The sequence below is a fragment of the Myotis nattereri genome (assembly GCF_964212035.1).
Source record: "Myotis nattereri genome assembly, chromosome: 16".
NCBI lineage: Eukaryota > Metazoa > Chordata > Mammalia > Chiroptera > Vespertilionidae > Myotis > Myotis nattereri.
This window is the reverse complement of record NC_138091.1, coordinates 3,870,345-3,887,577: the sequence shown is the minus strand read 5'-3', so window position 1 is coordinate 3,887,577 and position 17,233 is coordinate 3,870,345. Positions and strand designations below refer to the sequence as shown.

At 44.5% G+C, this 17,233-nt stretch overlaps 1 protein-coding gene across 4 annotated transcripts in view; it reads right to left on the bottom strand.

The window, feature by feature from the left end:
* PRPSAP2 (phosphoribosyl pyrophosphate synthetase associated protein 2) overlaps positions 1-14,637 on the bottom strand; it is a 64,719-nt gene extending 50,082 nt beyond the window's left edge. Inside the window, exons 1-3 of one of the 4 annotated variants that reach the window (XM_081109203.1) lie at positions 14,496-14,637; positions 950-1,045; positions 557-707 (exon numbers count right to left, since the gene is read on the bottom strand). In XM_081109203.1, the coding sequence (XP_080965329.1) occupies positions 557-675 (119 nt within the window). In that variant the 5' untranslated portion in view covers positions 676-707; positions 950-1,045; positions 14,496-14,637. The remainder of the gene's footprint in view (positions 1-556; positions 708-949; positions 1,046-14,495) is intronic. The other 3 variants (XM_081109205.1, XM_081109204.1, XM_081109206.1) reach the window with 3 other exon arrangements.
* Positions 14,638-17,233: the final 2,596 nt, after the last annotated feature.

Genomic DNA, 17,233 nt, shown 5'->3' with positions numbered 1-17,233 from the left:
AGACCTTCACCCAGTGACTCATTCAGGTTCTCAATTCACATATCATCCCCTCCGTTTAAAAGGCACCTGAGCACCCAAGCAAAAGCAGAACAGCCTTCCCATCACTCCTTTCACTGTGTTTTTTTCCATAGCATTTATCACCACCTAAAATTATCATGTTTATTTTGCTGACTTGCTTCTTGTCTGGACCCCTACTAAATGTAAGGAAGGATTTTGACTGGCTGTTCAGTTAAACCCCAATATCAATACCTAAAATAACTTAAATTATGTTGAACTATAATCTATAAACTATTTTTGTACAGTATCCACTTCACTGTTCTTAATACTCAAATATTCTATATGAAGCCCTAACTATCCCTGGCGCCCACAAGGCACTCAATCAATGTCTGCTGAATGAATGTACAGGGTGTTATGATAGTTTATAAAAAGGTTAGCCCTAATATATATACAGATGACATGCAGATTATCTGCTATCAAGTTTAACCATCAGTGCTCATCTGATTATAAAATGAAACCATCACATAATACAAATTTTAATGGTATGATTATAACTTACTCAGCAATTTTCTTTGAAAGCTCCATACATGATGAATTAGAATTTGCTGAAAACAGCACCAGGCCTCCTTTGGTTATGTTCATCTTGGTTTCTAATTCAGTTGGCGCCACACAAAACATCAAAACCTTCTTGGTTTTCCAATTCTCAGAGCCTAAAAGGATATAAAATATATCAACTGCCATATGACATTAAACACACCTGAATGGATTTTCTTAATAACAAAATGACTTCAGCTGAAGAAAATTAGTTTTCATCATAATGAAGTCTTTTATGTTAAATATTTGTGGACAAATAAAAAGACCATTTAGATTTTAGGGTTCTAGATTTATGAAAATATGTTACCACATGGTTGAATTAGTTTTCATGACCACTGGGAATAAATGATAAACTTACAAGAAAGGTGGAGCTGAAGAGCTCAGTGTTTTACTGTTTGCTGCTTAAAGTCAATTATGGACAACCTCCTTTTATTCTCTGACAACAAAATTCCTCCTGGATTAACACATAGAAAAATGGCAGAGCCATTAGCAAGGACATGGACTGATTGATCCTTAAACAATAAGCAAGTGACATCTATGCCTAGCTTACCTGTGTTATCTGCTCACCCTAAAACCTCCCCTGGCCCTGCAGCTGCCTCAGATGCCTACGTCAGGTCTAAAACTGACCCTGTTACCTGCATTTTCCTCTAGCACAGTGGTTCTCTACCTTCTGGCCCTTTAAATACAGTTCCTCATGTTGTGACCCAACCATAAAATTACTTTCGTTGCTACTTCATAACCGTAATGTTGCTACTGTTATGAATCGTAATGTAAATATCTGATATGCAGGATGGTCTTGGGCGACCCCTGTGAAAGGTCATTCGACTGCCAAAGGGGTCGCGACCCACAGGTTGAGAACCACTGCTCTAGCAGAACACAAGGTTGACCATGTAACAACTTTGCAGGGAAGTGAAGTGACCTTGCAAATGACAGGCAACGTGCCCAAACAGAAGGTAATGGAGCTGAGGTTCTAACCCATTGCCATTCGAGTTCCCTTCTACCTTCACTCTCTGGGCTGAGTACATGCAACAGCCACACTCCGGTAGGCCATAGGGGATGGGGATACCTTCCCAGCATGCCCACTGCAGTCTGCAGTTGTTTGTTGACTTGGGATGGCTCTGGGAAGGCTGGTGGAGATTATGAAAGGGCTGAAGCCACACAGATCTTATGCTTAAACTTTGATTACACAAGTAATATACAAACACATTCCCCTTGTAAAAAAAACACACAGAAATAGCCCTAGCCTGTTGCTCTGTGGTTAGAGCATTGGCCTGCGGACCAAAGGGTGAAGGGCTTGTTTCTGGTTAAAGGCAGTACCTCCGTTGCCCAATCCTGGTAGGGGCGGTACGGGAGGCCATCAATCGATGTGTTTCTCTAATGTCGGAAGTTTCCCTCTCTCTCTCCCACTCCCTTTAGAAATCAATGGAAAAAATATCCTCTGGTGAGGATTAAAAATATAAATACAAACAGAAGTATGACAGTGAAGGCTACAGTCACCAGCCCCAATCCCAGGTTCCTTCCCACCCACCTCCCCAGTTCTTCTTACTGTGGTATGGACACCATCAGGCCTTTTTCACACATTCACAAACGTGACCCCCATAAAATATATGTGTAAAAAATACATTTCTGCCGAAACCGGTTTGGCTCAGTGGATAGAGCGTCGGCCTGCGGACTGAGGGGTCCCGGGTTCAATTCCGGTCAAGGGCATGTACCTGGGTTGCGGGCATATCCCCAGTAGGGGATGTGCAGGAGGCAGCTGATTGATGTTTCTCTCTCATCGATGTTTCTAACTCTCTATCTCTCTCCCTTCCTCTCTGTAAAAAAAATCAATAAAATATATTTAAAAAAAAAATACATTTCTAACATAAAAAGGTATTGTACAAATCTACCTATAATTTGCTTTTACATTAAACAATAAAATCTGACAATCCAGGTTAGAAAATAGTCTTTTAACTGCTGCTAGTATTCTATAGTGCAGATATGCCAAATTTTGCTGGTTACCATCCTAAACAGGCCTCCTTGTACCCATGCGCATGCCTTTGCAGTAACTGCAAGCAGGGAACCACACAGTAATGGGCGAGTGCAAATGATGGTCCCACACACACTGCCCTCTTAAGGGATTCCAAATGGGAAATATGGAGCATTACAATGAATTCACCTAAAGCCTACAGATTACAAAAAGAAACATATGCACAACTGACCAAAGCCCTAAAGAGACCAAGGTGGACCACCGGTGTCTGCCATGGAAAACAGCTTTGGGCTCTCGGGTGCTTGCTTCTAAGATGACCAAGAAAAGAAGGAACAATGGTTATGCCAAAAATGGCCATAGCCTTGTGCAGCTTACTCACTGCACCAACTGCACCTGATGCGTGCCCAAGGGCAAGGCCATTAAGAAGTTTGTCATTCAGCTGGGCAGGCATGGCTCGACCTATGAACCAAGAAGTCGCAATTTGATTCCTGGTTGAGCAGGATGTGAGCTCCATCCCAAATAGGGGGTGTTAGCCAATTAATGATTCCCTCTCATCACTGATGTTTCTATCTCTCTCTTCTTCTCCCTTCCTCTCTGAAATCAATAAAAATATATTCTTTTGAAAAAAAGGGAAGAAAATCGCTGTGAAGCAGGATTAGCAAACCACAGGCCATATCAGATCCCTCCAAAAATTATTTCTGTAAAAAAACTGTAACAGAATACAGCCACACTCGATGTTTACAAATTGTCTATGGATACAATGGTAGCATTGAATATAGGCTAAAATATTTATTATCTGGCCCTCTACAGTAAAAGTTTGCTTACCCTTGCTTAATGGCATAGTGTAGGGCAGAGTGGCTGTAATAAAGGAAAGAAAGAAATATTTAATGACCAACAGTCAAGAGTTGGAAGAGATCTTGGGTATGTTCTACCACCACCTCTCAACCAATATATGTCTGTTCTGTGTTTAGGAACAGAGGGTACAGGTCTGGAAAAGGAAACTACAACAAAACTCATTCTCCTGTAGGTGTAAATACAGGCTTTGGGGTCAAATGTATGTTTGCATCTTGGCTACTACTTCCCCTTAACTCACTGTGCTTTGCATAAGTGACTTAGCCTTTCTTAGCCTCAGCTCCCTCATCTACACAACTGTGAACACTGACCTCACTGGATAACTGTGACACCCATTCCTGTGCAGCACTTACAGTGCCCCGCACATATGATATGCTTGGTAATGGAAGCTACCTATGAATCAACTTACAATATTTTGGTTACCTACAAAACAAGCACAGTCATAGGCATGAAGTGGCCATCTTTTTACATTCCCCCAACCTTCAAATATGAAGCTTCTTAAAGTATAACAGCATTTTTAAGAGGACTTGGAACACTTAGAACAAAAGTATCTGAGCGATAGGAAGAGATCTGAGAGGTGGTTCAGCCCAATTACAGGACTCCTGCCAAAGAGCCACACACAGATGCTTGATCAGCCCCTAGAACCGATGCCCACATGCTGAGCAGCCCATCCATGCCCAATTCTTCCTTTCAACACACCAAGACTCCCCTCTGCAGCCCCCCCACTGGTCCTTGTCCTTGAAAATTTACAGGAAGCATCACATTTCTTTGCCACAGGACAGTCCACACCATCTCTCAGGATGGCTCTCTTCTCTGGGTATTCCCTTCTCCAAAGTATTTCCTTACCCGAGCCTGGCCTTATCTGTGATGGTTTAAATGCCCTTCATCACTCTGACTGTGGTCTCTGAGGTTGCAGTCTTCAGATACGAAGTTTCCATATCAAAACCTAACCTAATCCACCCTCAAAATGGCACAGGCAGGGAGTCCAACTGGAAATGGTGACCAATAGTCATTTTCTGTGACTATTCATTTCATCTGTTCAAAAATAAGGGCTGAAGCTAGAAATTCAAGCTTCTAAAAACAGGGAGATTTTCAAATTTTCCTTAAAAACATGACAATCACCAGAATGAGGCTAGCAAAAGGTTCACTAAATTGGCAAATTGGCTTTAGTATGAAAGGCAGAGGAAAGAAAACACTCCCAGACTTCCGGTTAAGACGGCAACATAGGAAAACTCTGTGCTTGCCTCCTCCCACAACCACATCAGATTTACAAATGAATTATAGAACCATCACTGAGAGCCACCTGGAGATGAACTGAACAGAATTCCTGTAACTGAGGACAGACAGAAGCTACGTTGAGATGGTAGAAGTTGGGGGGAGATACAGAATGGGCAGGTCCCAAACCCACAATGTGGCGATTAAGAATTCGGAGGGCTGCCCAGCTGGTGTGGCTTAGAGGTTGAGAGCCGACCTATGAACCAAGAGGTCATGGCTCGAATCCCAGTCAGGGAACATGTCAGGGTTGCAGGCTTGATCCCCAGGAGGGGTCATGCAGGAGGCAGCCAATCAATGACTCTCTCTCATCATTGATGTTTCTGTCTCTCCTTCTTTCTTCCTCTCTGAAATCAATAAAAAATACATTTAAAAACAATAATTCAGAGGGCTATGTTGGCTGTGAAGGTGCCCCCCTTAGGACCAAGGGTCCCAGACCCACACTGGGCTCCCCAAACTGGGCATCAGTGCTGATAAGAGGAGTTGCCAGAACATCTGGCTGTAATAACTAGTGTGGGGATTGCATCTGAGAAAGACAAAGGGCTGCTAGAGACCAAGGCACATTGTTGTTGCTGTTAATCCTCACTGGTGTGTATTTTTCCATTGATTTTTAGAAAGAGTAGAAGTGGGGGGGGGGGAGACATCTATGTGAGAGAGAGACACCGATTGTTTGCCTCCCGTAAGCGCCCTGACCAGGAACTGGCTGGGGATAGAGCCTTGAACTGAAGTATGTGCCCTTGCCCAGAATCAAACTCGCAACCTTTCAGTCTGTGGGCTGACACTCTAACCATTGAGCCAAACTGGCTAGGGCAAAATACTTCTCTTAAAGGGAGTGCACCCAGACTCACTCATGCACAAACCCACTCTAAGCTTCAGTGCAAGGGCAGTAGCTTGAAAAGTTCCAGGGACATGGGAGCAACTAAATTCACTAACTTCAAGGCCGGGGCTGGAGGGGCAGCTCTCAACTGGGATGAAAGTGCTGGCAGGCACCATTGTTCCTTTCTGGAATTCTCCCACAACAGAGCCAGCAGGTGCAGGCTGTCGATTAACCAGGCTAACACCGTTCCCCCACCCCTAGTGATTCCACGAGACCTCAGCAGACCCAAATCACCAGCCCAGCCCAACCTCTTCCATAGCTCCTCCACACAAGCGGCCTGCCTCAGCTCCCGCTGCAGACTTTCCCAAAATCATTGAAAGATCCACAAACCCCAAACAAGCAGCAACCAAACTTGGCGTGCCTTCCAGCACTTACTTATGCAGCCCTAAGGCCAGCAATACTCATATCCGAAAAAATAGACTTTAAAATGAAGGCCATCACAAGAGAAAACAAAGGTTGCTGCATAATACTAAAGGGATCGATCCAACGAGAGGATATAACACTGGTAAACATATATGCACCCAATGTAGGAGCAACTAAATATATTTTTTAAAAAAACAACTTCTAGAGGGCTTTAACGGAGAGATCGACAACAATGCAGTCACAGTAGGGACTTTAACACCCCTTTGACTTCACTGGATAAATCTTCCAGACAAAAACTTAACAAGGAAACAGAGACTCTAAAGGACACACTGGATCAGATGGATTTAATTGACATTTATAGAACATTTCACCCCAAAGCTGCAGAATATACATTCTTCTCAAGGGCACATGGATCATTCACAAAGATAGACCACATGTTAGGACACAAAACAAGTCTCTACAAGTTCAAGAAGACTGAAATCATATCAAGCATCTTCTTATATCACAGTGGAATGAAATTAGAAATCAACTACAGTAAAAACATTCAAACACATGGATGCTAAATAGCATGTTATTAAACAACTAGAGGCCCGGTGCACGAAATTTGTGCGGGGGGGGGGGGGGGTAGTGAGATGTCCCTCAGCCGGACTTGCACCCTCTCGCAGTCTGGGAGCACTAGGGGAATGTCCAACTGCTGGCTTAGGCCCACTCTTTAGTGCTGCCACGGTGATGGGAGAGTCTCCTGCCACTGCCACTGCGCTTACCAGCCATGAGCCTGGATTCAGGCTGAACGGCACTCCCCCTGTGGGAGTTCACTGACTAACAGGGGGCAGCTCCTGCATAGACAGTCTGCCCCCTGGTGGTCAGTGCGCATCATAGTGACCGGTTGTTCCACTGTTTGGTCGATTTGCATATTAGCCGTTTATTATATAGGATGAATGGGTTACCAATGAGATCAAGAAAGAAATCAAAAACTTCTGGTAAACAAATGAAAATACACACACAACAACCCAAAATCTCTGGGAAACAGCAAAAGCAGTCCTGAGAGGGAAGGTCATAGCCTACAGCCATACCTCAAAAAAAAACAACAAGAAAAATCAATAATAAACTATTTAACCCTACAACTTCAAGAACTTGAAAGAGAACAAGAAGAGCCAAGATGAAGTAGAAGGAAGGAAATAATAAAGATTAGAACAGAAATAAATAACATAGAGACTACAAAAACAATACAAAAAAAAAATCAATGAAACCAAGACCTGGTTCTTTGAAAGGATAAACAAAATTGATAAACTGTTAGCCAGACTCATCAAGAAACAAAGAGAGAGGACCCAAATAAATAAAATCTGAAAAGAAAGTGGAGAAGTAACCACTGACACCACAGAAATACAAAGGACTGTAAGAAAATACTATGAATAATTATATGCCAACAAGCTGGACAATGTGGATGAAATGGACAAATTCCTAGAAAAATACAATCTCCCAAAACTGAATCAGGAGGAATCAGAAAACCTGAATAGGCCAACAACAACCAATGAAATAGAAGCAGTAATCAAAAAAATCCCACCAAACAAAAGCCCAGGTCTGGATGGCTTCACAAGCGAGTTTTACCAAACATTTAAAGAAGAACTAACACGTATACTCCTCAAACTATTTCAGAAAATCCAAGAGGAAGGAACACTTCCAAACTCTTTTTCTGAGGCCAGCATTATCCTAATTCCAAAACCAAATAAAGACACTACAAAGAAAGAGAATTACAAGCCAATATCCCTGATGGACATAGATGCTAAAATCCTCAACAAAATATTAGCAAATCACATCCCGAAATATATTAAAAAGATCATACACCATGATCAAGTGTGATTTATTCCAGGGATGCAAGGCTGGTACAATATTCGCAAATCAATTACGTGATACATCACATAAACAAATTGAAAAACAAAAATCACATGATCATATCAATAGAAGCAGAAAAAGCATTTAACAAAATCCAACAACTATGTTTAGAAAAACTCTCAGCAAAGTGGGAAAGAGGGAGCATTTCTCAACATGATAAAGGCCACATATGACAAACCTACAGCCAACATTATACTCAGTGGGCAAAAACTAAAACCATTTCCCCTAAGAACAGGAACAAGACAGGGATGCCCACTTTCACCACTCCTGTTTGACACACTACTGGAAGTACTAGCCATAGCAATCAGACAAGAAAAAGAAATAAAAGGTATCCAAATTGGAAAAGAAGTAAAACTGTCATTATTCACAGATGATATGATATTGTACACAGAAACCCTAAAGACTTCATCAAAAAACTACTAGACTTAATAAATGAATTCGGCAATGTAGCAAGATACAGAATAAACACCCAGATATCTATGGCTTTTTTACACACCAATAATGAACTCACAGAAAGAGAAACTAAAAAAAAAAAAAAAAAAAAAAAAAATCCCATTTACCACTGCAACAAAAAAATTAAGATACCAAGGAATAAACTTAACTAAGGAGGTAAAAGACCTGTACTGGAAAATGACAGGATGTTGAAAAAAGAGATAGAGGAAGACATAAACAAATGGAAGAATATACTGTGTTCATGGATTGGTAGAATCAACATCATTAAAATGTCCATACTACCCAAAGCAATCTATAGATTCAATGAAATCCCCATTAAGATACCAAGGGCATATTTCACAGACCTAGAACAAACTCTCCAAAAATTCATATGGAATTAAAAAAAAAACAAACAATGATGGCCCCAAGCCCTAGCCAGTTTGGCTCAATGAATAGAGCGTTGGCCTGCAGACTGAAGGGTCCCAGGTTCGATTCCAGTCTGGATTGTGGGCTCGATCCCCTGTAGGGGGTGTGCAGGAGACAGCCAATCAATGATTCTCTCTCATCATTGATGTTTCAATCTCTCTCTCTCTCTCTCCCCCGCTTCCTCTCTCTGAAATCAATAAAAATATATTTAAAAACAAACTAACAAAAAGACCCCAAATAGCCACAGCAATCCTGAGAAAGAAGAACAATGTTGGAGGGGTCACAATACCAGATATCAAGCTATATTACAAAGCCACTGTTCTCAAAGCTGCCTGGTACTGGCACAGGAACAGACATATAGACTAATGGAACAGAACAGAGAACCTAGAAATTGACCCAAGCCATTACGCTCAATTAATATTTGACAAAGGAGACAAGAGCATACAATGGAGTCAAGACAGGCTCTTCAATAAATGGTATTGGGAAAATTGGACACATACATGCAAAAAAATGAAACTAGACCACCAACTTACACCATAGACAGAAATAAACTCAAAATGAATAAAGGACTAAACGTAAGACAGGAAACCATAAAAAGCTTAGAAGAATCCATAGGCAGCAAAATATCAGACATATGTCATAGCAATTATTTTTTCTTTTTTTAAAAATATATTTTATTGATTTTTTTTACAGAGAGGAAGGGAGAGGGACAGAGTTAGAAACAGCGATGAGACCCTGACCGGAATCAAACCTGGAACCTTTCAGTGTGCAGGCCGGCGCTCTATCCACTGAGCCAAACCGGTGCAGTGGTTCTTAACCTTCCTAATGCCGCGACCCTTTAATACAAGTTCCTCATGTTGTGGTGACCCCCAACCATAAAATTATTTTCGTTGCTACTTCATAACTGTAATCTTGCTACTGCTATGAATCGTAATGTAAATATCTGATATGCTATATGTGTTTTCCGCTGGTCGCGACCCACAGGTTGAGAACCGCTGGTAGGGCCATAGCAATTATCATTACCGATATAGCTCCTAGGACAATGGAAACTAAGGAGAAAATAAACAAATGGGACTACCTCACAATAAGAAGCTTCAGCAAAGCAAAAGAAACCATCAACGAAACAACACGAAAGCCCACTGCATGGGAGAACATGTTTGCCAATGTCATCTCCAATAAGGGTTTAATCTCCAAAATTTACAGAGAATTCATACAACTTAACAAAAGGAAGATAAACAATCCAATCAGAAAATGGGCAAAGGATCTAAATAGACACTTTTCAAAAGAGGACATACAGAAGGCCAAGAGACATATGAAAACATGCTCAAAGTCACTAATCATCCGAGAAATGCAAATCAAAACAACAATGAGGTACCATCTCACACCTGTCAGAATGGCTATCATCAACAAATCAATAAACGACAAGTGCTGGCAAGGAGTGAGGAAAAAGGAACACTCATGCACTGCTGGTGGGAATGCAGTCTGGTGCAGCCAGTGTGGAAAACAGTATGGAGTTTCCTCAAAAAATTAAAAATGAAACTCCCATTTGACCCAATAATCCCACTTCTAGGAATATATCTGAAGAAAGCATATATGCACCCCTATGATCACAGCAGCACCATTTATAATAGCTAAGATTTGGAAACAGCCTAAGTGCCCATCAGCAGATGAGTGGCTTAGAAAACTGTGGTACATCTACACAATGGAATACTATGCTGCTATAAAAAAGAAAGAATTCTTTCCATTTGCAACAGCATGGATGGACCTAGAGAGCATTATTCTAAGCGAAATAAGCAAGCTGGAGAAAGATAAATATCACATGAACTCACTCATTTGTGGAATATAATGAACAATATAAACTGATGAACAAAAACAGGTCCAGAGACAGATAAGCATCAAACAGACCATCCAACCTCAGAGGGAAGAAACGGGGTGGGGGGGGGGGTGTGTGTGTGAAAGAGATCAACCAAAGGACTTGTTTATATGCATATAAGCATAACCAATGGACAAACAGTAGGGGGGTGAGGGCGTGTGCAGGGGGGGTTGGAGTGGTCGGGGAAAGTACAATGAGGGGGAAAAGAGACTTATGTAAAACTTTAAACAATAAAGAATTTAAATTAAAAAGAATAAATCAATAAACAACAAGTGTTGGCAAGGATGTGGAGGAAAGGGAACCTTTGTGCACCGTTGGTGGGATTGTACATTGGTGCAGACTAGAGAAAAGAGTATGGAGGTTCCACCAAAAATTAAAAAAGTCCAAGGGAAAGACAAACACTGGACGATTTCACTTATATATGGAATCTAAAAAGCAAAATAAACAAAAACAAACTCATAGATATAGAGAACAAACTGTTGGTCACCAGAGAGGAAGAGGTTTGGGGAAGGGGGTGTGAAAAAGGTGAAAGGGATTAAGATGTACAAATTGCCAATTATTAAAACAGTTACAGGGATAAAGTACAGCTTAGGGAATATAGTCAATAATATTGGCATAACTATGTATGGTGCCAAGTGGGAACCAGACTCACTGGGGTGATCACTCCGTAAGGTACATAAATGTCTAATCACTATGGTATACACCTTAAAGTTACACAAGATTATGTCTACAGTAATTGAAAAATAAATTTTTAAAAAAGAATCACATACGGTATACACACACACAAAAGAGAACACTCCCATTTTTCTCCCCAATAAACTATAGTCGCTTTTACATTTTCCTAAATCTACTTTAGAATGTGAGATTTATAACACATATGAAAACACACCCTTTTCAGAGAATCTCAGCATCTTTCAAAAAGCAAATCATATTCCTCTTTGAATAAAATCTGACCATCTGTTAAGTCTCATGAATGAAACCACACTGAAAAACTACTTGCTTCGGACGTAACAATTTCAAAACCACTCACCCATATTTCAGACGAGGAAGGCTCACATTAAAGTGTTGCTTTCCCTCTAAGCACCCACTGTGTAAATGCCTTCTAGCTAAAGACGGCTAGAGGAGGAATGTGAAGACTTGATTTGCCTTCCAGGGTAACTAGTTACACTTGGCCTCATAGGTCTCAGCCTTTCCCTTCCTGACAAGAGATAGACACTTGGTGAAAACAGCTTCCCCCACCAGAATTTAATGCCCAAAACAGATTTTTTTTTTTTTTTACTATTTTATTCTCTTCTGTATATCCCTAGAACAGCACCTGGCACATGGTAGAGGTTCAACAAATGAGTCTATATAATAAAAACCTAATATGCAAATTGTACCCTCCACTGGGAGTTCCACTGCTCCCTATGTGCGCTGATCACCAGGGGGCAGCACCAAACATGGAGGGAGTCGGTGACGTGGTGCTGGCAGCAGGACATAGCGGAGGCGCTGCCAACCTAATGGGCCCTGACTAGAGCCGGACTGTGGCAAGATGGTGGAGCACGTGAGCGGGCAGTGCCAGGCCAAGGCAGGTGTGAGTAGGCCCAATCGCCCAGCTGATCACCTGGCGGCAGTGGCAGGGGGTGGGGGGGGGAGGGGGGAAGGCCTCTGCCCAGCTCCCAGGCGCTGAGGGAGCTGGGCAGGGGCCTGATGACTCAGGCAGAGTGGGGTGCGCTGGGGCCCAGGTGCTGCCCAGGGCCCAGAGGTCAGCTGGGATCTGCCCTTCCACGCCAGACACTCGCGCTTCCATCGCCAGCCAGGCCTCTAGTGCTCGGGGCCTCTAGTTGTTAAATAACAAATGTCTGTTGAATAAGGCCTGACCTCAGAGTTGCAATGATTAACAGATGAAAATAAAAGTAGTTTGCAAATGAAAAGGCATCATAAAGTATAAAGAATTATTTTTATTAGTGACATATCTCAAATAAAATGTGCCTTTTTTGTTATCAGTATTAAAGAACATTAGAACTGTAAAACCTAAATTGAATAATCTTCCCTGTGATCCCAGGCACTTTGCTCTTGTCCCCGGCAGAACCGTTTTCTTTCAGCTCGCTACAGCAGGTCCTGGAAGCAGACCCATTTAAACATGGGGAGTGCCGAAACCGGTTTGGCTCAGTGGATAGAGCGTTGGCCTGCGGACTGAAAGGTCCCAGGTTCGATTCCGGTCAAGGGCATGTACCTGGGTTGCGGGCACATCCCCAGTAGATGTGCAGGAGGCAGCTGATCGATGTTTCTCTCTCATCGATGTTTCTAACTCTCTATCTCTCTCCCTTCCTCTCTGTAAAAAATCAATAAAATATTTTTTAAAATAAATAAATAAATAAATAAATAAACATGGGGAGTGAAGCTCGGAGAGGAGCACTTCCTGGAGGCTGAGTGGCCTCTAGGCAGCAGCCATACCCCCTTCAGTGACTGAGAGCAGACAGTTGTCTATGGAACAGCGGCTGCACAGCCCATTTCCCAGCCCACATACATGGCTGGACACCCGCCCAACTGTGCTTTACAGCTGGGGAATCGGACAAACACCCAGATTTTGAAAAATGTCTACGTAAATATTCCTTGTTTGGAAAACAATTTATCTCAAGTGCCTAAGAAAACACATATTTTAATTCAGTATTCCCCTTTGGGGAATTTATGCCAAGGACAGAAAGAAAAAGCTATATGCTCAAAATGGTCACTGCAAGATTTTTGGAGAAGGAACACTGGACATACGGAAAAGTTCCATTACAGGGTAATTGAGTAAAACTACACATACAATCAATATTTTGTTATTAATCCTTGGGGGAGTATATATTGTTTCCACTCATTTTCAGAGAAAAGTGGGAGGAGAGACAGAGAGAAACACATAGATTGGTTGCCTCCCGCAAGTGCCCCAACAGGGACCGGGGATGGAGCCTGCCGCGAAGGTTGTACCCTGGACCAGAAGCCCCTGCGACCAAGGCTATAACCATTGCGCAAACTGGCTAGAGCCCTTTGTTTTTTTCTTTTTTTTTTAATCTGGAACTATGCAGCTCTGCCGTGTGGCTTAGTGGCTGAGCGCGGACCCATGACCCAGGAGGTCAAGGTTGGATTCTGGCGGAGGACATGCCCCGGGCGGCCGGGGGCGTGCAGGAGGCAGCCAATGACGATCCTCTCATCACTGATTTTCTCTCTCCCTCCTCCTCCCTCCCTTCCACTCAAAAAAAAATCAATGCGGAAAAAATATCTTCAAGTGAGGGTTAACCAATAAATAAATACATATCCGGTTCCATGCAAAAGAAACGTTAAGAGAATAAGAGCAGAATTGCATCTTCTCTCATCAAAACTGTGTAATAATGTATAATCCGGGGCAGAAGACGACAAGAGTATAATTTAGTGGGGTTTATAATGTGGGTGAATTATTTTTATGTGCACGTAAAGTTTTTAAACATTATAAATCACACTTCCTCACACCCCAAACTCCCATTCCGCATCTCACTCCTTACAAAAGCTAAACACGCAATCTGCGCAAACGTCAGGGCAGGCTCCATCCTGGGTGTCGCCACTGGGGGAGGAAGGCTTAAAGCAGAACTTATCAAACCGCCCCCCGGGTCTCGCGGCGCCCGGGTGCGAGTGCGCGGAACGCACGCCGTTAGGGGGTGTGGAAAGCCATCTCCGCGGGCACGGATTTAACTAGGGCTCCGTCAAGCTGGGGGCTGGCGAACGCTGGGTCGCGGTGGTTTTCCGAGCGGCCGAGCCGCAGGTCCCCTGATGAGGGCTCAACTCCCACCGGCGCCGGAGAGGAGCCCCCGGCCGCGCGCCGCACCCGGGCCCGCGGGCCAGAGACTAGAGGAGGCCGGGCTCTCCCCGGGGCGCCCGCCCGAGCTGCCGCCCCTGCACCTGCGCCCCGCAAGCCCGCGCCGCCACGCGTCGCAGGCCCCCGCCCCGCCTACCTGGCCCCGACCCCAGCCCCGGCCTAGCCGCAGCCTCGGCTGCCGAAGGAAGAAAGGACTGTCTCCAGGCGACGTCTCTATGAGCAAAATGGCGACTGCACGCGCGAGGACGGCGTCCGCGCCGACGGCGATGCCTGTGGGCGGGGCCTAGGGCGCAGGGGGCGGGCCTAGGGCGCAGGGGGCGTGGCCCGGAGTCTGCGGGGGCACCTGGCTGAGGCCTGTGGGCAGGGCCACGGGCGGGCAGGGGGCGGGGCCCGGAGTCAGCGGAGACACCTGGCTGAGGGCTGTGGGCGGAGCCTACCAAGAGAGGCCGGGCTCCAAGAGTGGGGCCAAGCCTGCAGGCGAGCTGGGGGGCTGGGGGGCTGCGGGGCTGCGGGGCTGCGGGGCTGCGGGGCTGCGGGGCTGGGGAGCCGGGGGCTGCGGCTTTGGGCCCTCGGCAGGCTGCAGACCCCGAGCGGTTGTGAAAGCGAGAGGCGGGTTTCAAGGAATTTGAGTGTGATGTTTGGAAAGACAAATGTCTGGGTTCAAGTCTTTACTGGCCTTGAGCAAAGTCACTTCCCCTCCGTGAGCCTCCCTTTCCTCATCTGAAAAATGGAGGTGATAGTACCACCCATCGCATAGGGTTGTGAGGATTAAGTGAGAGAACGTCTGCAGAGCTTTTAGCAGTTCCTGGCATACAGTAAACGCTGTTAGTATTGTTTGCCTTGTTGCCCGTCTTTTATTATAAAGGAATTGTATTTTGGTATCCATTGACAGAATTCTTTATAATTTAAGTCTGTTTATCCTTTATTATATTTATAACATAATCATAGCAAACACATATGTAGCACGATGTGTCAGGCCAGGTCCTCTTAAGTGCTAACCATCTATTCACCATAATAAGAATGTGAGGTAGATATTATCTCCATTTTAATGGTTAAGACACCAATGTTAAATAACTTGCCCAGTGACAAAGTGGACAAGAATTTCAGTCCAGGTCGCCTACACGACTTCTGCACTAAGCTAACCCCTATACCGCACAGCATTTCCAATTCTGTTTTGAATTTTTCATCAGGGGCATAAAATAACTCATCAGTGGCTTCCAGCTAGCTAGAAGCAGCCAGTCCTCACACTCCAACTTCTTATTTTACAATGGGGAAATACAAGCATCTCTGAATTATAAAATTAAGTGATAGCCCTGACTGGTTTGGCTCAGTGGATAGAGCGTCGACCTGCAGACTCAAAGGTCCCAGGTTCGATTCCGGTCAAGGGCATGTACATTGGTTGCGGGTACATGCCCAGTGGGGAGTGTGCAGGAGGCAGCTGATCTATGTTTCTCTCTCATCAATGTTTCTAACTCTCTATCCCTCTCCCTTCCTCTCTGTAAAAAAATCAATAAAATATAAAAATAAATTAAGTGATACATCATGAAATGGATTCCTTTGAGACATTTCTTTTGCCAGACAACTTTATAGGAACACAGCATTGCAAAGAGCAAGGCCCACAAGCCTACTGATAAATTCGCTTGACAAAACTGAATCCTCTCTCAGTGGACATTTATTGAGTTCACTTCACTTCACTTCCTGTGCACTCTGATCTAACCCCATACCCAGGAGGCCTCCCAGCTTTTACAGCCTTGGCGCCATGCTTCCCACCACATGTGGGCATGTAACTGACTGACCAACCAGGGGAGCTCATCCCTCTTAACTGGATGATTTGCTCTAAGGATAGTCCGCTGAGCCAATGAAGCGTGAGCTACACAATCTCCTGCCTGGGGCTCGCTCTCCTGTGTCTGTTGTCCGGATACCTGGAGGAGGGCCCTGGAGAGATGCTGAGAAGGGACAAGAGAGCCAGGGATAGAAATGGGCCCTGTTAAGTTTAAGCTGAATCTGAGATCAGTAGGCCCCTGGGCTTTTCAATTATGGGAGCCCTCCATCCTCTGAAGCCAGTCTGGATTGAGTTTCTACCATTTGCAAAGAGGCCTGCATGTTGTCTCCCTTCTTACTTCTCATTATTCTTTCTCACTAGCCTTTTCCTCAATCCCTGAACTATAGGGCCTTTGCGCATGCCCTTCCTCCTCCAGGAATGCACTTCCTTGAAAATGACTTCAGATTTTCTCACTGCACAGAATATAGTCAAACACTGCTGCAGTTAAATATTTTACCATTTGTTCTTCCTGCATGATCTACAATTATAATGTGCTTCGTGTTGATGTTTACTACTGTGTTGCTGACAATTACCTGAAAGAGAAGTTGGGGTGCTTCACTGGACTGGAAAAAATGTAGCTAAATCAGAAAGCAGGTCTAATTAAGCAAGTTTATCTATGTACTAGAGGCCCGGTGCATGAAATTCGTGCATGGGGGGAATGTCCCTCAGACGGGCCTGCACCCTCTTACAATCCAGGACCCCTCAAGTAGGGTCCCTAAGCCTAGCCAGCGATCAGGGCCTATGGAGCTTTCCTTCCTCCAGCTGCCAACAGCTGGCCATGCCCCCGCCACTGCCACTGCTTGCCATCTGTGCAGCGCTGCCCACCACTCCCCTGCCACCAGTCTCCTCCCTCTGCAGGTGATAGGCGTGGGGTGCGATCTCTTGGCTGGCTGGGCCTCCCTCTGCGGGACGATCACTGGCCAGCCCCGCACAACTGCCACAGCATCGCTTACCAGTGGCCTGGGCCTCCCTCTGTGGAGCAATCAATCGCGGGGCCCCACTGATCGATTGCCCCACAGAGGGACGACCCACCCACCCACCACAGTGCCACA